The sequence below is a fragment of the Rousettus aegyptiacus genome, unplaced genomic scaffold, assembly GCF_014176215.1.
Source record: "Rousettus aegyptiacus isolate mRouAeg1 unplaced genomic scaffold, mRouAeg1.p scaffold_m13_p_2, whole genome shotgun sequence".
In the NCBI taxonomy this organism is placed as follows: Eukaryota; Metazoa; Chordata; class Mammalia; order Chiroptera; family Pteropodidae; genus Rousettus; species Rousettus aegyptiacus.
Window position 1 is genome coordinate 142,593,218 of NW_023416295.1, and position 27,706 is coordinate 142,620,923.

The window sequence follows — 27,706 nt, forward strand, 5'->3', positions numbered from 1 at the left end:
CTATGACTGACTTGCCTCTTTCTGTTAGACTGAAAAGCTTGTAGCTTTTCACCTTGTTTCACCTGGCCTTTAAATCATTACTGATAAAACTCCATTCTCACAGGGATCCCTCACACTTGTTCTCAATGAGAGTGCAGTTGACACATTCTAAGTTTCTTTGGGGGTGAGTGACCATGAATTTAGCAACCTCTTTGGGAAGGTAAATTGCCATGTCCAGCATGAGGCATTTAGCTGGGGAACTTGCGCTGGGAAGAGCCCCCTGTATCAGAAAGACTTGGACCTGGGATTTATTTGTGCCTCCGTCAGCCAGCCACAATGCCAGATTCAGTGAGTAAGGCAAGAAGAATAGTCTCTTAGTCTTTCCTCCATCCCTTTCGAATCTTTCACCAATGGATGCTTTTGTTCTTCAACTGTCATAGATATGCCTCAGACTGGTATCTTCTTGCCTTTTAAAACCAGATCAAAAAACTCACACTCAAAGAAGGATGTGCATTAGAAAGGCAATTCTCACACAGTAATATCAGAGCAAGATCAACTTGGACAAGGAATCTGGGGTGTTAGTTTGACAATGCTGGACACTGATCAGGTAAGCTATTTGTCCCCAACAGGATAATATCATTTAAAATTGGAAGCATCTTAAAAGATCAAATCATTTTAGTAACACACAGTAAGTTTTCTGTTAAGCTAGAAATATGAAGTTAGAGCAATATAAATTCCTTTATTTATAAAAGACCAAAAATGCCATTTCCAAGCTTCATGAAAATATTGCTTACATATAACTGGAGGCATAATTTTATAGATCTGTTATTGACTGATCATTGAATAACAAAGGCCGGCCTTGGTGGTAATTATGATTCACCTTAGACACGTAACATCACAATCAGTTTTATAGAAGATTCCAGTAATGGTCAAACAGAGAATTAGGCTATTCTTTAAGAATTTATGGAATATATGCCTTTTGACCTAGAATGGCAAAAAAGCTAAGTACAAGATGTTTATCACAATGCTGCTTTTAATAATTAAAAATTGGAAAACAATGTATAATAGCAATAGTAGCTAACATTTTCTGAATGTTCATTATATACCAGACACAGTTGTAAGTGCTTTATATAGACTATGATACTATTTATGCTATTTTATAGCTGAGGAAACTGAGGTATGGAGTAAATTTTGGTACATATGTAGAATAAAACACGATAGAGCTCTTAGAACTTTTGATGTAGAAACAACTTTCTTTAGAGACACTGAAATATATAATTTTATACTGCATTTTTAAGAAACAGGTTCTGAAACAGTATGGATTCATTTATGTAAAACTATAAATGTATGTTTTTCAGACATGTCTAGAAGGATGTTTACATGTTACATCTTACGATGTTAAGATTGTAAGAGCTTGAATAGTTTTTACTTTTTGTACCTTTTAATATGATTTGAATTTTTTAAATGAGTGCATGTCAATTTAATAAAAGTGAAATATTTTAAGAAAATTAATGACATAGTTAATGTCAGGTCTCATTTCTTTAAAACAATTTCCATCAATTTTGTCAGCTGATGAAATGAAAATGTTAAATAAATAATACAACTAGCAACTTTAAGGATGAAATATTGATTGTCTTTCGAATGTCTTTTGAATTTAGTCAGCCTATGCTATTCATGTCCACTTAAAAATTAACTTTATTTTTTTAGTCCCTCCAATATTCCTAACATAACTTTTTGGGGTTTTATAAGCAAACAGCATTTCTTTTTCAAAAGAGCATATGGGGCAATTTAAATGAGTTAAAAGTAGCACAGTTCTTAAAGTGACTCTTTAATTCAGGTTAAATATCTTCAAGTGGGCAAAACTTCCATTTATTTCAGTCACTTATATCAATGTTTTCCAAACTTTTCAGGAAATTACCTGAGACACTTATAAAAATAAGAATTCTGCTTCCCAAACCATAGCTACTGAATCAGGCTCTTGGGAAAGATTAGTTTTTAGGGTAGAAATCTAATTTTTGAACCCCTCTCAAGAGTGCCCAATTGGAAATAAGTACAGTATATCACTGTATTGTATAATGCAATGATTCTGGGTATTTGAGGAGATTTGTACAAAAGCTATTTAGCTAGGTTTTCTTCAGAGTTGTAGCTGCTTACTGGTTTCTGCAATTTCATCTCACTTGGACAAATTTTGACGCTTGATGCTTCTGGGCGACATAGCTCAACTCGTTCTGTATTCCTCCCTCTGCCTCTACAGTCCAGTTTCTATCTCTCCTTTTCAAACTGCTTGGCTTCAAGAAGTTACTCATTTCCAAACTTACTGTTTAAGCAATCACCCAAAACCTCCTTTTTACAATTTTAAAGCATGCTTTCACATCAGAGTTTGTAGATTCTTAAAAATGCAACTTTGATCTTCACTTGGACATCATTTGATAGCGAAAGAATTAAACAATTGTGGATTGTCTCATTATCCCTTCAGGGAACATGAGAATGTCAAGGAATTATATATCACACAAAAGAAACTACATTTAATGTGACTGAAAGATGTGGAGGTTAAAAGTTAGAAAGTAGACTTTCCGGTTTATGTCCCCGGGGCATGAGCTAATTGAAATAGCTATGGAATCTCATAGAGAAAAGGAGTAATTTTTTGTTCACCTGTCCCTTACTTTGCCATTAGGAAACTTCTTTCTCCTCACAGAACAGATCAGTCAGATTGTTTGCAGGTAAGCAATTGAAATTTGCTTTCTATGAGTTCATTAGAATAAAATATTTATCACTTTCAGTATATTTTATGTGGCTTACGCAATGTTAGAAGTTAATTCATGATATAATTTTTGCTATGAAGAAAGTGAACTTTTGTTTTTAAAGTTATTCAGCCTTTTGAATATTTTCCTCTTTATTATCAATTATTAATAGTATGTTTCTAAAAAATCAAAGGATATATGATAATTAGGTTGTTAGGAAACAGAGAGAAAGAGGAATGTTCAAAGAATGTTAATTTTTGTGTCAAGTTTGAATGATTTATTGTGCAAAAAGGTATCAAAGATACACAGATCACAGGAAAGAAAGTTTCTTTTTTTTAAAAAAAGTACCGTATGTCATGCCCAAAGCTGATTACCACCAATGCTTTGTATAAAAATGGATACAAAAAAGCAACGGTTTTTTAAAAATGGGAAAAAATCTGAATAAATGTTCTATTTGCTTTAAAAATAGCAACAATTTTATGTTTTGAACTAATTTGTCATCTTGGATATCATAGGATATAAAACATGCAGTCTTAATGTAAAAGGCCATTTTCACTGCCTTTAATATATTTTCAAATGTTTTGGTACTGCAATTGAGGTAATTTTATTAATATTTAGAAATTTAAAACCATTTCACTATTTTCCTAATGCACACTTCTCAGGAACTCCTGGTTTCATCAGAGATAGTATGGCTTTATATACGTGCTTCCTAAAGAAGGCTGTTTCATAACTTCCAAACATGAACATCAGAAAACAGATTAGACAACCCCCTATTTGAACTTCCTTACAATTTTCACTGTGACTTATACTTTTCATTCTTGATTAAACAATATACACCTGAATGAGTATTGTATTCCATCTAAATTACGAGGCTGTTATTTTTGCTGAATCTTTAGTCTTCTCAGAAAATTTGTGGCTGCCTTTGGCAAAAAATGCCTGACCATGAGAAGTCACCACAATCTATATTTGACATTTTCAAAATCATAGCAAAATTAAAAATTTTTATTTTTGTTTTAGTTTTCATTGAGTTTCAAGATCTTTTATTTTTAGTAAAAGCAAAAATTTTAAACCAGCGCACAAATTGGTTTTTAGTGAACCTGAATACTAGAACTTAAAGTCAAGAAAAAAGGAGAGATAATTGAAAACAAATCTCTAGTCACAAGTTCCTTACCAACCCTACAGAAGTGCCCTTACAGAACGATGTCTTGTTTCTGGTGAAATGGATCCTTCCTTTATCTGACGTCAAGTGGCTAAACTATTGTTTTCCTCAAAAAGACTCTTGGCTAGGATTTGCACGTCTTTATATTTACTTAGTAAAAGGTGTTTGTGACTATTTGCTTTCAGAGAAAGAAGAAAAGCAGAGGAGAGAATCTACATCTTTAAGAGGCTAAGGGACAGAGTATTGAAATGGCTTGGAAAGTATTCAGAAGTGTTCACCTGGGGCTCAACAGGGATGAATCAAAAGAAAAATCAATAAACAGTCAAAAAACAGCCTCATTTTTCTAGAAGGTGACCTTCCACCCCGCCCCACCCCCCCACCCCTGCCCTGAAGAGTCCCAAGGAAGCTCTCCGAAGCAACAGCTCCGAAGTTGCAGAAAGTGTCCTAAACCCTGATGGTCAGCTCCAGCTTCTATCTGGATATCAGACTTATTGCTGAGTCTTCTTACCAGGGAAATGCATGTGGCAGTGGTGGCAGCAGATGTGATATTGTTCCTAAGTATGGGGTGGACCTCAGACTCTCTCTGCTCACCCACCATTTTTTATAGAGACTGCTGGATTCGTCGTTTCCCGGGTCTTCTCATTGACCTGGAGGAGTCTCAGAAGATGGGAGCTCAGTTCTTGAGGTATTATTCTGAAAGCACTGGCCAGAAATGCAGTAGGAGCTGCTGTCTTAGGAAGGATGGTAAGTATTAATGATATGCCTGAGCAAAAGGAAGAGGAAACTTCCGAAATGAAGAACTAAGGAAGGAATCCTAGGCAGAGGGTCCAGTGAACAGCTGAAAAAGACTAAGTAAGATGTCTTGACATGACAGAGAGGGAGAGAGAGGAAGAGACCTTGAGACTGACTATAGTTTTGGACAGCGTAGGCTGGGCTTACAAATCTAGTAATGACCCAGAATGCTATAGAAACTATAGGTAACAGAGATTCCTCTTTTCTTCACCAAAGTGTTAAAATATTTCCTTGAGTGTTCACTTAATATTCTTATAGTCCAAAAAGTAGCATATTTTATTTTAAAAATCTTTATGATAATTTTCTTTTTAAAGTTATTTGATATTGGTATCATTTCAAATTTTTGCAATGTGCTTAGTTGTGTTGACCAAATGTGAAATGTATTGAACATGATTTAGATTGTGATTCATATTTTGAAGGAAATAGGAAGATACATGTCAAATAACAAAAAGAGAGTAACTTTCAAAATATTCTAACAATTTTTTTTGTCTGAAATTCAGAATTAGGGTTTAATGTCATCCATATAATAAGACCAAAGCCTGTACTTAGGAAAATGTTTCATTGTTACAGAATTTCAAGTTACAATTGCCTAAAGACTTATTTTCCTTTTTCCAAGATTTTAAGAAACAAGGAAAGCAACACATGACTTTAAAATAATTTTCCTGGTGCGTCCATACTTTTTTCCCGTGATTTGATTCTGACTTGTTAATTGCCAATGCCTCCTACCCAATTATGCATGTAAGATTTCCAGATGCAAATTGAAGCTACTTGGAGAGTCTAAACTGATTACAAAAGACCTTAGTGTGAGAAGCTGTCACAAGCTAAGCCCTCAAAAGTTAATCAGGCACAGAAGAGAGCAATTAATTTATTAAAGGGAAATCTTTTTGAAAAAGTGGCCAATCAAGATTTTCACCTTAGAGATGCTTCTAATTCCTGGAAACCTTCAAAGAGGCAGGGTAAGGGAGGGTTGTACCTTTTCAGCATTTTCTCATGGCATCGACTTAGAAGGAAGCTCTGTGGCCTCTGCATTTTCAAGGTAAGATAAACATCTGGTAGAGTTACATGATTTTTGAGACTGTAGCTTTCAAGTTGTGACTCTTTCTCCAGAAGAAAGGACATGAACACACATACCAATTTCTAGCTGGAAGCAGAACTTAAAAAGGCCACAATCCTGCAATAATTGTTAATCTGCTCAAAACTGGGACTCTGAAACGTACACAAGGAGGAATGTAAGACACCTTTAAAAATTGTTTCCTATAGCACCAACTTTCTTATCATAAATTTAATATCTAAATTTGAATTTTTTTTATTCTTTTCTCTTAAAATATATAGCACAGTCCTTGAGGAATGTATATGTAATCTATAATGTATTAGCAAAGTATTATTGACTTTTGTCCTATTCTTTCTCCTACTGGAAAAAGAAAGGGTGTCCCAGAAAAAATGGGGGAGAGGCAACTAATTCTCTACAGTCAACTTTTCACAGAAGCAGTACACGTTCTGTCAACAGCAATTCCACAGCAGCTTTAGGCATACTCTGAGGTCTGGTGATCATATGCAATAACTTTGTAATTTTATTTTATTAAAGAAATTGATGCCTTTTGGCCAATAAATATTTCCCACCACTTGGTTCCTACTCCACTACGGCAGGAAGAAAATGTGTTGCACATTAGGGAGGGTAGACTGAAGACTGGCAGTCAACAAATTCGACAAGTTTTCCCAGTGATAACATGATATGTTTTAAGAAGCAAACGTACTTAGAAATGGGATACTGCGTTAGCAAGTGATGCATCCCTACCCACCAGAATTCCAGGTGCTAACATCCTTGTCCATCTACTGCTTTCCTCCGTGAATGGCAGTGACTAGGCTTTTCATTGGATGTGATTTTGCAACATGGGCACACCTGCAGTCAGCCACAGTCAAGGCTTGTTGCCATCTGGCCTCTCCCAGAAATGCAGTCATTACTTTTTTTGCCCTTATTACTCTCTCTTTTATTACAGTATTTGTCTCTTTATTTTCCTTTGTCTTTCTCTGGTGAATTCCAGTACCTTAGCATTCTGAGAGGGCATTGCACCTAGAAATCTGATATATATGTATAAAACCCTAGAGATTTCTGTAGTCAGTTGAATTTTTCATGCACATAGAATACTGGGAATGGGAAAGGATTCTAAGTAATCCTGTGTGGACTGGAATGTATAAAAGATTACTTAGAGAAAATCAGTGGGTATTTTCTTTTAAAAGGAAGGTTACTACAGTTCATAATGTTCTATAAAAGGTTTGACTACAGCCCTGTAATGTACTGTTAATCCAGTGTTCTTGAAAGAAATATGTTATCAGAGCACATCACACTGGTAGATATCAGGACGCCTGCAGATGGACTTTGCCCGTTTCCCTTTCAGTTGCCTGTAACTTGGCTGTCTTCTACCACGATCCTATTCATGACAACGTTAACTGCCTCCACATTCACTGCCCAACACTGGAAAGCTGCATTTTAGAGCCTGGAACTAGTGCCATTTTATACAACATAACAGACGGTAATGATTCACGTATTTTGTTTTTATTTTGAAGAATATTGGTAATATTCTAATAAAGGCATATATCCTAGAAGTTGGCTGATAGTAGCCATGTATGAATCCAAAACATTAGTCTCCAATTTACTCTGTCTGGGCATCCAGGGCAGAAAAATTTTGAGCTTCTAGGGCAGAAAACTAAAAGGGAATTCCCTTTAGTCTGACACATTCGCCAGTGGTAAGTTCAGTAATGAATTTATTGCAGATAACAAATCACGTGATTGAATAAGAGCTTAAGCATGATGTGTCATTTGTCTTAAGTGCCCTCAGCAAGAACCAAAGTAGGCATTTCTACTGAGGATACTACTAAGAAGTAATGAAAAAGCTAAATGGCAGTTTTGGGGTCCACTGACCCTGCGCACACGTATTCTACAAAGGTGGGTGTCAGGGACAGGGAAATATACCACCACTTACTGACATACATTAGCATATCATTAGTCCCAAAATAACAAGTATAGTTTACTTTAGGAAAATATATATTTAATTGTCCTTTGCCCATGTTTTATAACCTCAGGGTGCAAGTCAGTAAACATGAAAGAATAGGTTTTATCATCAAAATATGAGAGATTAATTTATCGATTTGTACTTATTGAACACCTAATGCTACAAGATGTGCTCAACATTACAGAAGATTGCAGCATATCTCTCTGCCTTCAAGTTCCTTATGATCTAGTTGATGTGGCAAGTCTTACAATTAGCCTAACACATATAATTAAATACAATAATGTGTGATAATCCCTCAAGTACAAAGTCTCCAAAGAAGGGAGAGTAAAGCAAGCTAGATAACCCAGAGGAGGCTTCAGTTAGAGGCAAGATAAGGAGTTCTGTATCGCACCACAGGAAAGTAAGAAAACTGGTCTTCTTAGAGTAAGGAAACATTTGGGGCTAAAATGAAAATATGGGTAAGGTAGGGTAACAGAAGGGCTTTGAACAGAGTGTAGAGTTAGGAACTGACAAAGGTTGTGTCTGGTTATGTTAATCTAGGAAAATTATACATAGGATGCAGGTTAGAAAATCTAGTCAGGGAGGCATTAGATCTGGATAAGGTCATGCAAGTTGCAACAAAGAGGAGAGATGGTTCCCAGCGCATTGGGAAGGGATTGGGTAGCACTTACTTTTTGGATAAAGGAAGGGAGGAATCATAATCACTTGGCAGTACAGATTCCACCATGGGTGATGGAAGAATGGTGATGCTGCTGAATAAGACAAACAGGCAGACAAAATGATTTCGGCTTTGGGAATGTTCAGTGATGACATGGGATGTCCATGTGGGAACCTCCAGTAGAACAAAGGAGAAATGAGATCAGAGCCCAAGAAATTGGAAAAAACTGGTGATGTGAATTTCATTGTCTTCATTGTAGTGGTACAATTGATGATAATCTCTTTGGAGAGAGTAGGTGTGAGATAAAGAAAAAACGCAGCAGAAGTCCAAGAACTAAAGATGGTAGAAACCACACAACCAGTTAGGACTAAGAAAAGAACCAGCAAAAGAAGGAAAAAATGAGAGGCAGGCAGTCTGAAAATTCTTCCAAGGAATCATGGGAGAATTTCAAAAAGAACATGGCCAGCAGTATCAAGGACAAGAGAGAAGCCAAAGCAATGAGACACAAGTGATCAGGAAATAAACTACTGATTATCTGAGAAGCATAGTTTTGACAGAACAGTGAGGATGGAAACAAGATGACAGAGGCCAAAAAGAAAGTCAAAACGGAAATGAAGGCAATGGATGTCACTGTTTGGACGGAGAAAGGCAGGGAGAAGGAGAGAGGGAGAAAGAAATAGTTGTGATCACTATCAGGGACCATTGGAAAGCTGCTGAGCGATTTTTCTTCCCCTTTAAAGGACAAAGTAATATTTGTGCTTGTCTGAACTCAGAGGGGAAAGAGTTAGTTTACAAGGAGAGAAAATACTGAAGACAAAATCAGGGCCCTCAGGTACTGGAAAGGAATGATTTAGGGCTTTGCTTATGATTTTGAATACAGTTACACTACTCAGGCCTTATTTTGCTCAACTATTTCAAATGGTTACTGTTTCTGTAGCTCTTGCACTAACACTCATTATTGTTGCCCTAAAGCCCTGGCAGACATGACATATTCTCCATAATGTATCCAAAATTTGTTCATAACACTGTCTTAGAAAGTTAAGATAAATTCAAATGTGGTCAGTACGTTTCTAACCCTTTCAGAAGTATACCGTGACAGAACTTGAAATTAGCTTAATTCAATAACACATAGCAGCAAAACCAAGACTTCTCCAAACTGTACTTTACGGTCCTCTCTTTTAAATAAAAAATAAAGTGAATGATGCCTTATTTATCTTTCAGGTATAGATCCAGATTTGCTGATTTTTGGACAATCACCTCCCACATATGTAAATACCCATTCTTCATCTAATAGATGGGACAGACTAAGAAATCTAAAAACTATGAGTTTAGATAAACTACGAACGACCATGATAAACCAAATGCTGTCATCAGTAGAGGTTCCGTCATCAACCACACATCAGGATTTGGTTGTAAACACAAGCAATACCAGGTATTCCAAGGAATTAACCACAGATTCTTGGGCAAGGTTTATTTCCCCGAATTATTCCAGTACCACAAAGATAAATAAGGTGTTATCGAGTACTGATTTGATCAACAATCCAGATAACAAGACTATTTCTCCTTTCTTTGTGCCCATAGACACAAAATTTTCTCATATGCCTATTCCATCCCAACTCAACAGCAGCAAACAATTACTGAACAAGACCAAGGGGTACAACAGCAAGAACCACACATCTGAGAACGAAGATGCAACATTGGATGGTGCGTCTGTGACTTCAAAGACGTGGCTAGTTCCTGTGGCCCTTGGTACCTCTGCCATCTTTCTTTGCTGTTGTATAGTCATCCTGGCATGCTGCCAAAAGAAGCAGGGCCAGTATAAACCAGGACAGAAAAAGTCAAGATCCAGGCAAATTTAAAAATATAACATTATGAAGGAAGACTCTTCATAGTAAAAACTGTAGAGATTATAAGCTTTTAAGAGTATCATTTTTAGTTTTCTATAAGGGCAGTTTGGTGAAAATAATTGCACAGGATACCCATTCTTAACAACTTTAAAAAATATTGAGGCTTGATAAACATAACTGCTTTTTAAATTATCTTCATTTTTTTGATTAGTGTACCTTTTGCCAAAGTTCCAAAATTCTGACCTCTGCAGTTACGTAACATCACATACGAGATAGTTTTAAGTGCTGTACATACATTAACTCATAGAATCTTTACAATTCTGTGTTAGGTATACTATTATCAACCATTATACTATTATTATCACATTATATAGATGAGGGAACCGAGAAGAGAGACTAAGTATCTTGCCTAAAGTCACACTGCTAGCAAGTAGGCAGTGAAGCCGGTACTTAACAGCTAGCCTGGTTCAAAAGTCCATACTCAAAATCACTGTTAGACTCAAAGCCTCCATTTTCTTAATAAACACGGAAAAAAGATATAGAGGAAAAGACTACCGTATCTTATTTGTCTCCAGTCAAAATCAAATTATTGTCACGTTAATAAAATTTTACAGTGGTTTGGGCAAAAGAACACTATAAATTATTGGTTGCTAACTCATGAGCAAATGCTTCCTGATTTTTCTATAGTTTTCTATGCTCATTTAATTAATTCTTCTCAATCCTAATCCAGCACCTGCATTTTTAAAACATCTTTCAGTAATTATGGCACTGAGATCTTTCAGTTTTGTGTTGATTTGTTTAATAAAGCTTGGGAGTTTTAGTTTACACCCTCCACCTGTATACATTGTTTTCCCAGGTACAAATATGAGCTCTAGGTATTTCAGCTCTGTGCAAGACCACTCTCACTTCTGACACCAACTGTAAGTTTGGGGTGGGTTAGGGGTCCCCAAATCACCCTTATGTTAATTTGCTAGAATTCACAGAACTCAGTGAGAATTGTTATACTCACCGCAGTGGTTTATTACAAGGGAAGAACATGGATTAAAATCAGTCGTAGAAACACATAGGAGAAAGTCCTGGAGGTTTGCAAATTCATAGCTTTCGGTGTCCCCTCCCCCTCGAGACAGGACACATTACCCTCCCAATGCCAGCAGGTGACAGTATACCCACAATACTACCAACTAGTTAAGTTTGCCTGAGCCTCAGTGTTTGTTTTTATTGAGGCTCCATTATGTAAGTATGACTGATTACCTGGGTGGTTGATCTCAGCTGCCAGGTGGACTGATTTACCAGGTGATTCGAAGCCCCCACCTTAAATTCCATTGTGACCTGCTCATCCCCAAACAAAGACACTTCTATGAGGTGTGACAGAGATTACCTCCCAGAAGCTGAGGGAAGAGACCAGAGCTTTGGGAAAGGTCAAATTCTTTATTATACATCATTACTCCTTCCATTTGCACCTGTGTATTACTACTACTGGACTGATTAATCTACTTTTTCACATTCCTTCAAAATGTTTTCTTCTTCAATCCTGTTTCTGCACCTGAGTCTTCCTTAACTCTATATGAGTCTCTAAATATATAACAATTCAAACATTTTGTATGCTTTAAATCTGATCTAAAACTTCAGTTTTACCTACTTTGCTTTTCATTCTCTAGTTCCATCCCATGAAAACACAACCTACCTCTCCCTCTTTTTTGTACTCAAGGCCCTACGGTTGTCCTTTCTAACCTATAGCCTCTAATACCAAATCGTACCTTCAATTTGTATAAATCTTTGGACGATTGTTTTGAAATTCCTTTTGGCTTTTATTTATGTTCTCTAATTTTGTCAGGCAAAATAAACCTTAGGCGAATAACAAACTCAGCAATTCCTTTATTTTGATTTTAATCACTTGAGGACAACTTTGGAAGTGGTAAAAAATGACTTACAGATACACCTAAAAACACTGACAGCTAAACTGAATGGAATGTTTCTTAGGGCAGTTCTCATTGTGTCATTTACTCCAATTGAGCTCAAGGTTCTTATACCTTATCTCTTTCTTGAGCTGTGGACGCTATAACTGGGGAATCGAGAGATGAATACCAGTTAATCTCCATTTCCACTTTTCTGTAAGCTTGGGTTTGGAGAAATAAGCCCCGGAAAATAGAAAGTAGGATGTTAAACAAAGTTGAAGCAACATAAAGTGATTCCAAAGTAGAAGGATGGAACCAATTTTTTAGGTAAGAAAAAACAAGTCAGACCTGCTTCTAATCAGAATTGGCATCTGCGAAAATGCATTGGGTAGACAGCAGCTATGTACACCGAACAGGGGACTGGGTTCTAGGCCTAGCGCCTCAAATTACGTAAATCATAATTCAAAAGTAACCAGTAAGTGCTAATTCATAGGGAAGCAAATGTAGCAGTTGACAAAATAACGACATGTATAATTTATAATATGTACATATTATAATACTGAAGTTGTTATGGTAGGAATAAAATCAAGACGCTTTAGAACCAGAAGAAAACAGAGATCTAACTAGTCTAATCACCCCAGTGTACAAATAAGAAAATGTGTGAATAATCATTGCCACTGTGCATTAGTATGAAAGAAATAACTTTAACTCTGAAGTAAAAATGTTTTTTTAAACATTTTCAACTTTATATTGAATTAGACAACAATCACATATAGATCATAAAGTTAATAGAACAAGCAATTTTTCTACATAATTCATGTCAGATTTAATAGTCTCTTCACTGATTCTTTGTAGTGAGAAAGGGTATTTTCATTGTCCCCCTCATTCTTAAGCCTAACAACAGACTTTTTATAATCTTCAACTTCTTTAGTACCAAGGAGCTCTTCCTTATTTACTTCCAGATTTTTCTCAGCAGCTTTAATTTGCAGAAGTGTTTTCAGGATATTTTTTTCTGATGCGCTATTTTTCCATATATACTCTTCCATGTCTGCTTCAGTCTTATTTTTCTCCCACTCTTCAGTTTTCTGAAAGGAAAAATCAAGTTCTGAATTCTGAGAAATATTATCCAAAACCAAAGTTGGGATTTCCAGGGGAAGTGCAGTTTGTAAAATGTGGAGCACCCCTGGTCAATACTTCGTATGTACACTCTGATTTGCCTCCTTTACCCAGCACTGCCATCCACCGGCACCAACAGCTTCAGGGCTGCACACTCTGTTATGTGAACACCTCGTTAGCACTCACAAACTCTAATTTCACTTATAAAGCAATACCGTTTTCTAAAAGATACAGAAGATTCATTTTTTTGCAGCTTTATAGTCCCTAAAGTCTAATACATCAACAGTTTACATTTTTGAAGTTAAAAATAATGAGTGGAGACTGTATCTTTTTAACATGCCGGTTGGGATGACAGAAAAGACCAATTATTATTATAACATTAAAAATGTAAAGTACATGTGTAATACATGATTTTCAGTCATAATGATTTTGTATATTCTGGAATTTTGTTTTGGTGTTATCTTTATTTTCTGTTCCTATAACACAAATAATTTTGCTGAGTCAGTGGCCTCTCCAGTGGCCTCTTTGCCTTTGGTGGGGCTTTTCTTTTACCCTTTGGATTTTCTTACAAAAATTACTATGCTATTCTAGGGAACACTGGTAGTTTTCGTAGTAATATAATTCAGACTTAACGATTTAAATGAAGATATAACATTCTGTAAAAAAAAGTTAAGTAATGCAGCTAATGCTCTGGTTCAAAGAGGTTCTGAATACTAGCACGTTCTTTCCAACTTAACACGTAACAACAACCTGAGCTATAGGCTATTACAGAATTGTCCACTATTCTTACATCTTTAAGGTGTTAACCCCCAAAGTTATAACATTTTTAAAGAATTAAAATAGAGGTAGATTTGTAACGCTGTCAGAAATATCATTTTATTTCTGAAAATTCCTTTTGAAAGAGACTCCAGCCTTTTCAGACAGGGCTCCAAGGCTCCTCAGAACTAAGTGAGCACCATGAAAGAGGTAAACAGTTCTCCCCCATGCCTCTCTCCCATCCCTACCCCCACAGGAAAAACAAAAAACAAAAACAAAAAACCCCACAGATTTGTCCCTCAAAAGGTAAAATAAAAGCCCCATCAAAGGCAAATAGGCTACTGGAAGGCTACTGACTCAGCAAACCCCAGTAAGGTCAATGAAGCCTAGGAAAGAGGCTCTCCTACTACAGAGACCCGAAATAAGGAGAAATCCCTCTTTCATCCTTCAAACAGGGTACCCTTTCTCCTTCAAAAGAAACCAATAGGATGTTGAGTGTTTCCTCTGATCCCCAAATTCCTTAGCCAAAGTAGGATAACTATACTCACAGCCCACTATACTGTCTGCCCCAGCTCACCAAATACAGAATTTATGGCTGAGGACAATGTCTCAACTCATGTTCTAGAAATATATTACCCAGTTGAGAATCAACTCTAAGCCTCTTTTTTATGTGGCAGCGAAGCATTAGGGGTGGCTGAGAGGAATGGAGTAACGTGAAACACCTTCTTATTGTGCCCTGCCCCACAAACTTGCAAATAATTTCTAACAGCTAAACTCTGAATTTGTACATTAAAAAAATTTACAAAATTACCCCACTCCACATATTTTTTACTCTAATACTTGGGGAAGAAATAAATGTAAGTCCCTTAAAAACAAATGCCCTAAACAAATGGTCCTATCCAATCTTGGGAATGCTTTATATGTTTCACGGCAGTGTCATAGTTTCTTCATAATTCTGATTCACAAGTGAAATATAATTAATTTAAGAGGCCAACAAATATATTTAATAAACTGTTAAGTAAAAAAGTCAATTAATCTTATTCTTGACTGCTAGAAGACAAGTAATTAAGAGATTATTATTTTAATAAATTAGTAGTTATTATTTGATTTACAAGAGTAATAAAGATTACTTAAATGTTTAAAAAATTGTAGGTTTATCAGGATTTTCTTCGACACTTTAAAATAGATGCTTAAACAGAAGAGATAACCAAAGTATATCCACTAATAATTTCCAACATTTTATTTACGTTCCTCTCACATTTGGTATATATAATTCTGCCCTGGTTTGCCAAGGTGTGTTATAGGTGTGCCATGATATTGATTCCCTCAGCCCTCAGGTGGCCAGGTGAGCTTGGAGTAGCAGGAGCACCCTTCTCCTTTATTTATGTCAGTAAAGAATTTTCTATGTGTGCAAATGACATGAAAAAGATTAGGAAATCCTGCACTAAGGGATAATGTATATTTACAGGAGAAAATTACCATTGCTCTAAACAGTTCCTGGTAAGAGAAAGTAACTGCATTCTGTAAAAAGTAAGGCTTCCTACTAATCCTTTATAGACCACAATGCAGTGTCGGGCTTCGGCTGCAAGCTGAGCAAAACTCATGTTTCGACATATTCTAGCTTTAGAATCCAAACTCTGCATAGTTGAATGTAAATTCCAAGATAATGATAGTAACAATATCATTGTTTTTTGTAGCAACATGTATGACTATTCATATACATTAGAGTGAATATTCTAATGGGATAAACAAGGCAACAAGTAGCTTCAAATCCATTCAGATCTCCTTTTGCTACCAAATAAGTTATGAAAAGACTAGGAATTTCCAATGCTTTTTTAGATTTCCAAATTATAGCTATAGGGGCTGTATATCTGCTATTTGCTCAAGGTCACATAGGGAGGTGGTATGACAGTACTTAACACGGGCTTTGGTGTTTTCTAGAACTGAATGTAAATCCTAGTTTCATCACTTACTACTGTGATAGGCTTGGATTTCTCTAAGAACTGCTCCACAGGGCTATTCTGAGGATTAAGAGGTAAGTAATAGCCATGTACTTAGAGCACCTGGCTCAACTCTTCATTAGCATACCCTCAAAATCTATGTTCCTATGTCAAGGACACCACTACAACTATCAAGCTGTAAATTAAACTTTAAAGGTAAATATAAACACAATAACACAATATCTGAAATTAATAAATCATTGTTTAAAAGTAGGCTGTATACAGCAGAAGTCAGAATTAGTGAATGCAAAGACAGAGCAACAGAAAACTATATTGTTATATATGAGATCTGTACTATGGGATTATAATTATGAGATTCTGAAATCATTTTTATATTATATTACTTCTACTTAACAGGTCCCAACAAATCTAAAATCAGAACAACTAAAGTATCCATAACAGACTGAATGCCTGTGTCTCTCTAAAATTCTTGTTGAAATGGAATCCCCAAAGTGACAGCAGTTAGGTAGAATCTTTGGCAGGTGTGGTGCCCTCATGACTGGAATTAGTGCCCTTATAAAGGAGACCACTGCTCCACACACACATAAAAAGCTCTTGCACCACGTGAGGACAGAGAAAGAAAATGTCATTTAAGAACTAGGAAGCAGGTCCTCTGCCAGTGCCCTGCTCTTGGGCTCCTAGCCTCCATAACAGTGAGAAACAATTTTCTGTTGTTTATAAACTACCTTATATACATAAAAATTAAAACTTTTTTTTAAAGTTTGTGAAAACGTATTTTGGGAAATTTAGTCTGGATCAATGCTTCTTAAATTTATTTTACAGTAGTTATCAATACAGTAAAAACCTATCATTTTTCTATAACTTCTAACTTTAAAAAAGTTCACAAAAAGAAACAATCAGATATTATGTACTTCTTAGCAGACGAACACAATACCAACTATATAGTAGTTAAAAAAAAAAATCACACTGGAATTTGATTAAGCCTCTAGATCCAACTATCAACTTAAAAAGTACACTATGGTGATAGAATCAAGTAAAATTCAAATGATGAGAAAGCCTACAGCAAAAATACATACTTTGTTAAACAAATAAATTGCAAGAAAACAGCTCAACAGAAAAAGCTCCCTTTTGGTCTGTAACTGCTATGGGGTACCCTTTCAAAAAACACTGAGAACCTACTATGTGCTGGGCAGTACTAGGAGAAATATATACAAAAGCATAGAGAAAAGCTCTATGAACTGTCTCATGTATCCATCATTCAGTTTCAACAATCAACTCATGGCCAATCTTGTTTCATATATGCTGCTATGCACTGCTCCCTTAGCATGTCCTTACTGAGTTATTTCGAAGGAAATCTCAGACTTTGTCATTTCATCCACAATATAGTAGTATTTTTCTTTAAAATTAAGGACTATTTTAAAAATCATAACCACAGTAACATTATTTTGATTCATGAGAGCCTAACCTAGGTTAGTTCACTCGTTCATTCAATTCATTTACTCTATTAACTAGCAATTCCTATGTGCAGATCATTGGCTTCCGACAGTTATGTTTCCCTGTTATCATCTTGCCCATCTGGCGACAGTTACTGGACAATGCCAGTAGAGTCTCTCGTTGGAGTTTAAATCTAAAGAGAATGAAATTTAGTTAATTTTTAGTTTTGTTCCTTTGCTCCCCCCTCTCCTCACCTCCACCTTCCTCGACCCTAGAGTGACATGTACCAAGGAACAAAGACATTATAAAGAATATAAAAAGAACAAAAGAATAATTTGATTTAAACCTATCATCTTTTTTCCTCTTACAAGCATAAATTCAATACAAAGAAAAAAGATATAATAGCTAATTCATGCAAGTCGGTTTGTTCTGATATGACAGAAAGTACAGAAAAAGCTGTTCCACTAAACACACAAATCTGTCACCTTCTACCATCTAATTTACAACTCCCTTTGCCTAGGACATGAATCATAGTAATATTCCACTTCTCATGATTACAAGTAAGGCATTGTGCTAATGAGGGAAAACCGTTTAACCATTTAAAAAATCTGAGTTCTTTGAAAATCATAAAAAATAGAGGTAAAGATCTATAAAGGATAAAAAGTTACTGCCAATTCTTTCAGTTATCATAGGTAAATTTTTAACTTAATATGTCAAGGAAGTCAAATCAGAATGTTTTTTAAAAATTTTTCTGAATGCTGACATGCCAGACATTGTACTAGATACTGGGGAAGTAAACAATAAAATGTACAGTCCTTGTCCTCAGTGATCTCAGTCTGATCGAGTTAGGCAGACATGTCTATAGATAATGACCATAAAAGTAATAAAAGAAATGCTAACTGAAAGAGGGAGGAGGGAAAAAAGGATGGGCGGGAAACATCTAGGAGAGATTATATGTGAGATGTATTAAAGGATTCAGGACTTTGCAAGTCTATTTTGAAAAAAGAATTATAAGCAAAGAACAGCACATGTAAAGTTATGAAAGGACACATTATGTTCATTATGGCTGAGGTACAGGATATATTACCCAAGTTTCCTGAGTAAGCTGATAATGAGGTGGCAAAAGGCTGTGAATAGACAAGCTAAGGAGTTTAGATTTAATCCTAGGTAATGGGGAATCACTGAAGGATTTTATAAAGAAATATGATACAATAGACTTGTTTTTTAGAACAATTACTTTAACAGCAATATGGAAGATGGATGAGACAGGAAAATCAACAAGGCTATTACAGTTTTTCAGGTAAAAGATGATGAATACGCATACTAGGCAGCAGTAGTAGGGATAAAGAGGAAAAAATAGTTTTAACAGCTATTTAAAGGCTAAAACTGAAAAGACCTAGTGACTTATCAGATATCAGGAGAGACAGAGAGGGAAGAAAAGAGTAAAACGCTCAGGTCCACGACTTCACATACTGGGAGGAAAGAACACAAACTTTTCTTGAAGGTCTTTAAGTACTTGGTAAGCTCTTGAACATCAGATGAAAAACAAAGTCTTGTTTGAAGGTAAGAGACATGAGAAATATCACCTTCATTGCAACATCATCCCACTCAAGAATCTAGAACAAGGGCCAACTGCCTACCATATTGATTCAAAAAAAATCTATTTATGTATGATAAATAAATCCCTCCATTTTCTTGGCCTCTCATTTGAATTCCCATCCCACACACCCTCAGCTGTGATATTAGACACATGTAGAAAAAATCTTAAAAGAGATATAGCAACCATTTAATCAGTTTCTTTATTAACGACACTCAAAAGCTGGGAAAAATTACAATCAGAACTCAGCCGCAGAGTCACCTGTGGAGCTTTAAAATGAAACACGTCTCACCACTAGAGATTTTGATTCCATAGGGTCCAAGCATCTGTAGTTTAAAAAGCTTCAAAGGTGAGCCTGATGCAAACCCAGGAGAAAAAAGGTAATAAAGACAGATAAATTTTCAATTAGTAGATTGTTAAATTTGAAAAGATAGCAAGTTAAACTAGCAGCTAAAGTTCAGGTTTGATTTTATCTCTTTTATTTCACAGTATTTTATAATAGAAGTCAAAGTTGAACAAAGCTAAATAATATGTTACCATGGAAAGAATATGAAAATTCGAAGCTGCAATTCACGTCTGAAGTCTTCAATTAATAAACTCTATAAACTTGGGCTAAGTCCTCTAACTCTTACTTTCTCAATGTATACAATAAAGAGATTGTAACAGATCAGTTTTTTGATTCCTGATTTTCAATGTTAGGACAAATTAAATGGGTAGCCACCATTAAATGCTTCTGTGTTAAAAACAAACAAACAAACAATTTTAAAGCTCTTTTAAAAAATGGAACGACACCTCCCTAACCTCCACCCCTTATAGTTTACTTTTGTATTCACCCAAGATGAGCATTTGAGACAGCACAGAGGTTAAAAAAAAAAAGAAAGTCAGAGACAGAGGCAGTTGACGCTCAGAGCAACACCACAGAACCACTTTAAAAAAAGGCCAGATGTGCTATTTGTCTGGAGTCAAGTAAAAGGTAGCATGTAAGAACTGTTTACTGTTACTGGTCTACCATCAATGCTCAGACTCATCGTGGGAGTTCCATTAATGTATTTAATTAGTTGTTTTTCTTTAATAAACACTTCAATATTAGTGTATGCATAATTAGTTTACACATAAGTTTATGCATAAAGACATTTCATGTGAAAGAGATGCATCTTGCTAGGAGTAGCCAATATTTTTCTAGAATACAGATTCTGTTAATATTGTCAAATATAAATTAGCATCATGAAATAAACTCATAAAAGTAAACATCTGTAGAGATCTTCCAAAATAATGTAACTATAACACTTTGCATTTAAATATTTTAAAAAACATGATAATCAAGTGGAAAACAAACCTGATCTACACATAACCAAAATCATACATCCATGAAAACTGAGTATCTAAACTGTTACAAAGGTTTTCTTAAAAATTGAGCATAATCACTGATTATTAATAATTTTATTAACAGATAATAATAATAATATATACCAGTAAGCTAAATTATTGCTAGCATCTAACAAGTATGCTGTTTTATATTACTGAAAAGGGAATTTATTACTTATCATCTTACCACAATGAAAACCTTCTACTTCAAAAGTCTATTTACAGACATCTGAAAGAATAGAACTTTTAGTATTGTTACCTAGCACTGACCCAGATACTCTGAAGAACAAAATACAATAAGGTGAGATGCATGCTAATGAGGGCCTTAGGATTAGTTAGACAAAACATACATGGAAAACAGTACATGATGCAACCCCACAGACTAAGACAAACTGTAGTCAAGTCCCACACTGACTAACACAAAATAAAATAAAATAAAATAAAATAAAATAAAATAAAATAAAATAAAATAAAATAAAATAAAATTTGTTACCTATGCAAAGCAGTAGCTAGACAAAGAATAAGAGGTTCATATATATCGAAGGGGCTAGTATCCAAAATATGTAAAGAACTCACCCAAATCAATAGCAAAAGCACGAACACCCTAGCTAAAAAAATGGGCAGAAAATCTGAACAGACATTTTTACAAAGACATACAGAGGTAACTAAAAGTGCTCAACATCATTAACCATCAGAGAAAGGGAAATAAAAACCACAATGAGACATCATCTCACACCTGTCAGAATGACATTATCCAAAAAACAAAAAGATAATCCTTGTGCACTGCTGGTGGGAATGTAAACTGGCACAGCCACAATGTAAATAGCATGGAGGTTCCTCCAAAAATTAAAAATTAAATATGGTGCAGCAATGCCATTTCTGGGTATTTGAAGAAAGCAATGACACTAATTCAAAAATATATCTGTACCTTCATGTTCACTGAAGCGTTATTTACAATATCTAAGACACGAAAAAAACCTGTGTGTCCATCAATGGGTGAATGAATAAAAAATACATGATATGTATATACACAGTGGAATGTTATTCAGCCATAATAAAGAACATCCTCCAATTTTTGACAATATGGATGGACCTCGAGGGCATTATGCTAAGGGCAATAAGTTAGGGAAAGATAAATACCGTATGATCTCACATGTGGAATCTAAAAAACAAAACAAAACAGAACAAAAAAAAATCTGAACTCATAGAAACAGAGAACAGATTAGTGGTTGTCAGGGGCCTGGGGGAGAGGGGTGAGTAAAATGGGTAAGAATGGTTAAAATGTACAAACTTCCAGTTATAAATAAGTCATGGGGATGTACTATAGCACATAGTGAGTCGAGTCAATAATGTTGCATTGTCTATTTGAAAGTTGCTAAGAGAGTAGATCTTGAAAGTTTTCATCACAAGAAAAAAAAGAGGGGTGACAGATATTGACTTGACATATTTTGGTTATCATTTCACAACATATACGTACACTGATTCATTATGATGTATATCTGAAACTAATGTTAATATGTCAATTATATCTCAATTTAAAAAAAGAGGTTCAAAGCAGGTATCAAAGTCATGAAGGATATATAAGAAATATATTCATACTGAAAAATAAAAAAATTGTAAATTATACAACCTTTATAACACTTTAATATTTATTGCTAAACCAATTTGCTTCTACTAGTGTTTCTCAATGGAAGAGACAACGTTTTTCCCCTTAGGTATTAACCTCCATATCCAACAACGCCTAGTGAATATCAGGCAACCAGTAAACATTTATTTGTCCATCAACCAACTAAAAGTTCATTTTAATGAAAGCACACTTGATATTTGCAATAAGGATGGTTAGTTACTCTTTCATAAATACTAAAACCACTGTGAAAGAGGTGTTTTCTCAAAAACAACTAGTAAAATGCTACGTCAGCCCAATGTTGACCTCCAGACACAACTCTGTATCCAAGGTGAGCATTTGAGACAGCACAGAGGAAAAAAAGAAAGTCAGAGACAGGGAGCTGACTCTCACCACAGAACCACTTTTTAAAAAAAGGCCAGATGTGCTATTTGTCTAGAGTCAAGTAAAAGATAGCATATAAGAACCCTTTACTGTTCCTGGTCTACCATCAATGCTCAGACTCAACCTGGGAGTTCATTTAATTATTTAATTAATTGTTTTTCTTTAATAAACACTGTAATATTGGTATATGCATAATTAGTTTATACATAGAGACACTTCACATTAAAGAGATGTGTCTTGCTGGGGTAGCCAATATTTTTCTGTAAATAAGCTATACAACCTGTTTGCAATCCAGGTCTGACTTACTTTTCCAGTCTCATTTCCTACCTCTGCCCTGTTAAGTCTTATACACTGGCCACACCAAACTTCTGCCTGCTCTGTAAACCCACAAGGCCTAGAGTCCTTCACCCACATTTCTTCATTCACCACATCTTCATTCACACTCCTACTCATCTTCCAAAAGCAGTCACCACTTCTGTGAAGCTTCCAAGGAAAATTAATCCTGTCTGAGCCTCTCACGATACTATGTTCCTACCTTTGTTAGCTAGTGAAACAGATTAGAGTTGACCCTTAAACAACGTGGGGGTTAGGAGCGCAACCCCCTGCAGGGAAAATCCGCATATAACTTTTGATTCTACATATATTACAACCATCAATTCCTTCCAGAAATAAAGGTACCTAAAGGCAGAGGCTCATTCATTTTGATAGCCTACAAATACTTATCGTTGTACCATTGTACACAAAAACAAAATCATTGCTGAATGCAAGAAAGAGTAAATAAAAAAACAAACACAGTTCAAGAGCTCTCTAATATAACCTGATAATGAATATGCACAATCACAATGAACCTATAAACCAAACATTAAATGGCTCTGCAAAAGGACTCTTTATTTTTTATCAGAAATATCTGCAACAAGGTCCCATTTAAAAATTAATTTTTAGTGACTATGAAGCTATCCAACTTAGATGATTTTGTTACATGACTTTTCAAAACCACTTTATTATAAAGCTAGATATATTTTTCACTAGCATCAAGACTATCATAAAATACAGGTAAGATAGCCAAAAATTCGTATTTAAAAAAGCAACCATTAGTAATTGAATATCAAAACCATCCAAGAACCCTTGGACTTAATTTCAGATCTCTGTTTTCTAAAGCAAGCGCCTTTTTCTTTCTCTCAGAGTCAATGTTTTAGTCTACCTTTCGTGTAAGTTACTTTCAAAATGTTTCATCCAATCATTTCTTAACTTAATCATTTGTGGAAGGTTTAAAGAATACCATGGAACAAAGCTATTTAGGAAGTTTTGTTACTATCAGTTATGTCAGAAAGTGAGCAGGATATATATTCTAAAAATTTAAATACAACAGGGCACAGATCAGACTACGTGAATGAAGTCTCTGACAAATGAAATGTGAGCTGTATACAGAAATTGTGAATAAATGAATTTAAAATTCTAAGCTTAATCTTTCATCTGTGTATTAACAACAATATTGATAACTATCGTATACTGAGAGCTGACTATTTGCCAGACATTTCATGTAAATTCTCCTCGATCCATCAAAAAACTGAGCATTAGAGGTTAAATGACTAAGGCTATACAAGTAACAATAATGGGATTCAATTCCAGGTCTGTACAGTTTTAAAGGTTAAAACTTAATTCACTCTTATGCTAATAATGTACTGGAATATTAAAACAAATTTCAAGTCTCTTTGCTTCTTCAAACTGCTAAAGTATAAATGGTCTGATGTAGATCTTTTTACCTTCCTAGCACTGCAATTATTATTCTTTGAAGCCTTACTAGCCTCTCTGCTTGAAGTTTATGCTTTGTGAAATCTGTTTTTTAAAGTCTACTTTGATACTTCTATAGTTAAATTGTTTTGAAGAGAACACAACAGTGACTTCCTTAGACTGAATGTCTTTTCAGAGACGTTTCAATACTGTGTGCTACATAAAACTACTACTTTCTTCTCAACACTACTTGCTACTTACGTGTTAAATGCTCTGAAACGAGCCTAAAAAATAAAGAAATGGTTTTAAAGGGGCTGTCTAAATATTTAATTAAATACCAGGGGTAACATTAATTTCAAGCATGAATTTCATGCTGGTAAAGGAAAAAAGGAATTTCAATTCAATAAAAATTCTGTTCCACCAGCTCTGCAAAATTTCACGGCTCATCTGCCGTTAAAGCTTCTTCACTGATGGTACTTGTTTAGAAAGGATCAAGAGCCAAGTTTAATATAGGAATTCTTTAATTATATCTGTTTACAACAGAAGTATGTGGCTACTTATTCTGGCATCAAAGTAATTAGCAGGCAAGATCAAAGGCTTTTTGCATGAATCCAGAATATAAACTTGTTTGGATTCTATGTCATAGAACCACAAGAAGAATCCAGTTAAGTCAACTTTCACTGAATTTATTTATGCCTGTCATTTCCTTTGGGGTAAATTCATTTAAAAGGCTGCTGGTAAAATAAGTCTCAAAACTAATTGGCTTTTATTGTTTGGTATTAACTCTTTAAGGGTAGCCATAGAGCTGTAGCTAATTCAGCCATGCTGCTAGTCATTAATTACCTTAAGCCAAAGGCATTTATAAAATCGATTGACAGGAAAGAGAGATTAACTTTTACTATGATGTTGCTCCTGAAGCCAGGAACTAGAAAATCCGGATCAATTATAATAATTAAAATACCTCAAAAGAGAAGAGTTACCTGCTTTTTCTTCTTTACAAACCTAGTGACAAAATTTTGTTTTCCACTCATCCCCTTGGGCTCTGTTTTAATATCAATGAAATGATGTGAGCAGGTTTAGAGAATGGCTTCATGTGTTCACGGAATTACAATAGTTAATGGAGAGAAGGTTCCAAAGGCCATCTAATGCAACTTACCTATCCAAGGAGTATGTTCTTTTCACCACAGCCCCAACTAAGTAGCTAAGAGAACATTTTCTACCTATAAGAGTAGGCCACTCCATCTTTACATGACTCTCTTAGAAAGGTTTTACTCAGTGAATTGAAGTCCATCTCATTATTGCTCCCATTTTGTTGTATCCCTAAAAGTCATGAAAAACAAATCTCACCCCTCTTTCATATGCAGCCCTTTGAACACCTAAAGAAAGTGACTCTTTCTCCAGCTATCTCCATTCAATCAAATGTTCCTAATATGAAATGCTATGGAGGCCCACATCTGTTGGGCAAGCTACAAAAAACTTAATTTTATGCATATATAAAATTATTTTAATTGTTAAAAATAATATTTACAACTCTGAGTTACCTAAATATGTTAGTTACCAACTTTAAGTCAAATGAGTTGATGCTAAAGCATAGCAAAATCTTCCTTATAAATGTATATGCTTATACTAAAACTCAATAAAGTCAGTCAGACACTAGACTATTTTTAATAATTAATTGCCCTTAATTGTCTCTAATGCATACCAGTGAAATGTTTACATGAAAGGCTATATGTTAACTAAAAATTTAAAATACCTTGTATAAAGTTCTGGAGCTTTGTTCTGCAGTCTATCTGGATAACAAGGCAAATTATAAATTCTCAAGTTATACATGTAATGATTATCCTTCATATCTTTGGCCAACTTTCAGCCAAAGTCAAAAAGACAAACAAAAAAAGTTTAAGATTTTGAAATTTCCAAACAAAGTCAGAAACTCTGAATTTTAAGGGTATTTTAGTCATGTTATTTCTATAAGATTCTGAGATGAACTACATAATCTATTTCAAGATCCTCACTTTCAATGTCAGTAGAAGCTATCTATAACATTTCGTATATCCTTGGTATAGCTAGTGGTTCATTAAACATGCAATTGAGTATTTGATACACGCAGACTATTTTGAAAGATTAAAATATCATCTAAATTACACTGACAAAATGATTAATCATTCACACACTGTCACTTACCCAAGACTCATGGTATAAAACTGTTAGCAGATACATTGCATAATCATAATTCTGTCTCTTTAATGGGCACCTTCAAAAGAGAGAGAAGTCAAAATTCTAAAAATTCAGTATACAGAATTATTTACAAAATATACAAATATTAAACACAAAGGATAACTTATATTCAAGTATTTGCTATCTGCTTTAGGAAAATTTTGTTCTTAGAATAAGACTAATCTATGTAGTTCAAGACTTAAGATTGAAAACTTTGAGAAAGACTGATGATAGATGCTAATCTAAACGTTCACCTTGATTTGCCCAGGGCCCATTCTTTAAAAATGAGCTCCACTATATAAAATATTGCTGCAGTTGTATTTCAAATAGAACTAATGACCTAATATTAGGTAAAACTTGTCCATAAATATGAGACAGTATATTTAGTTTTTAGGTTAACGAAATAATATAGAAAAGGAAGAAATTACACTTTCTTTAAATATACAATAAAACCATGACTTTGTTTATACTTAACAGTTCTCTAAGTAGTTGTTACCATAAAATATACATACACTGACATTTGTAAACTTAGGGGGAAAAAGCTACACTGCTATTACAGAATTGCAAACAATAACATTTTAAAGGTATTTTTTAAGTTGTACAAACTAAAGTACAATATTTCACATTTTCTAAAGACAGCAAAAAAGAATATTACTAATATATTTCAAATCTATTTTCCCCTCAGACAATAATCATCTGAAATCATGGTTCCCAAGCTCTTTCCACCTCTATGCTATTGCCTTCTCACATCTCATGCTCCTTCTTCCAACCACTACACGGGATATAAAATCTAGTTGATATCAATACCTCCAAATTCTTTGAAACTCTGATAGGGAGGGAGAGAGGGTATCTGCCCACTTGCTTTTTTCTAAAGGCAGGTCTTCTATATTTTGACATAATTTAGAAATGACCAAAGTACAATTCTGGAACTAAAATAAGCATTTAGGAAAAACATACCAATAATGTTTCTTTAACTCAAATGACCTAATTTATAAATTCGCATAAATTTAATACTGCACTTATGAACTTCTTTGCTAGCACTAAAATTCTGCTTATTTACAAAAGTACCTTAGTAAATTAAATTTCCATATTTAAGAATTCTAATTGTGAATTATTAGATTTTTATGTACTTTGACTTTGTAAAAACCTTTTTAAGCATTAATCGCTAGTAAATCATACTTTTGTTTTCTTCTAACATCTTCGTTGAGTTTTATTATATAGGTTAAAAATAACAATCATTTAACTCATCAAGGCAAGCTTCTCCCTATATATAAAGATCACAGCAACAGTGGGCTAATGTGAGGATATTAAAAATATAAATCGGACAACTTCTCTGACCTATTAAGTTAATAAGTTGATATACAAAGCAATTCTTATTTTCAACGTCATTTCTTTAAAAAGGACTACAAGGGGCCTAGAGGACAATAAAAGAACACTTGTGA

At 34.8% G+C, this 27,706-nt stretch overlaps 2 protein-coding genes across 4 annotated transcripts in view; one reads left to right on the plus strand and one right to left on the minus strand.

Annotated features, from left to right (window-relative positions):
* Positions 1–4,386: 4,386 nt before the first annotated feature.
* MANSC4 (MANSC domain containing 4) lies at positions 4,387–10,508 on the plus strand. 2 transcript variants are annotated; one of them, XM_036236852.1, is made up of 4 exons: positions 4,387–4,623; positions 7,068–7,202; positions 9,562–9,772; positions 9,922–10,508. In XM_036236852.1, exons 1-4 carry the CDS (start codon positions 4,395–4,397, stop codon positions 10,019–10,021), a joined length of 675 nt encoding a protein of 224 aa, XP_036092745.1. In that variant the 5' UTR covers positions 4,387–4,394; the 3' UTR covers positions 10,022–10,508. The 2 variants fall into 2 exon arrangements, with proteins under 2 accessions (XP_036092745.1, XP_015989590.2); XM_016134104.2 differs by having other exon boundaries at positions 9,562–10,508.
* A 1,534-nt stretch (positions 10,509–12,042) lies between these two features.
* MRPS35 (mitochondrial ribosomal protein S35) overlaps positions 12,043–27,706 on the minus strand; it is a 32,536-nt gene continuing 16,872 nt past the window's right edge. Inside the window, exons 7-8 of one of the 2 annotated variants that reach the window (XM_016134090.2) lie at positions 26,232–26,301; positions 12,815–13,167 (exon numbers count right to left, since the gene is read on the minus strand). In XM_016134090.2, the coding sequence (XP_015989576.2) occupies positions 12,898–13,167; positions 26,232–26,301 (340 nt within the window). In that variant the 3' untranslated portion in view covers positions 12,815–12,897. Of the gene's footprint in view, positions 13,168–26,231; positions 26,302–27,706 lie in introns of both variants that reach the window. The other variant, XM_016134091.2, reaches the window with a different exon arrangement.

What these genes read in the sequence shown, in the direction of transcription:
- MANSC4 (XM_016134104.2), top strand. Translation starts at nt 4,395, where the DNA reads ATGCATGTGGCAGTGGTGGCAGCAGATGTGATATTGTTCCTAAGTATG. An exon ending in CTGCTGTCTTAGGAAGGATG is followed by an intron (nt 4,624 to 7,067) that starts GTAAGTATTAAT and finishes TTTCCCTTTCAG; the next exon opens with TTGCCTGTAACTTGGCTGTC. An exon ending in TTTATACAACATAACAGACG is followed by an intron (nt 7,203 to 9,561) that starts GTAATGATTCAC and finishes TTTATCTTTCAG; the next exon opens with GTATAGATCCAGATTTGCTG.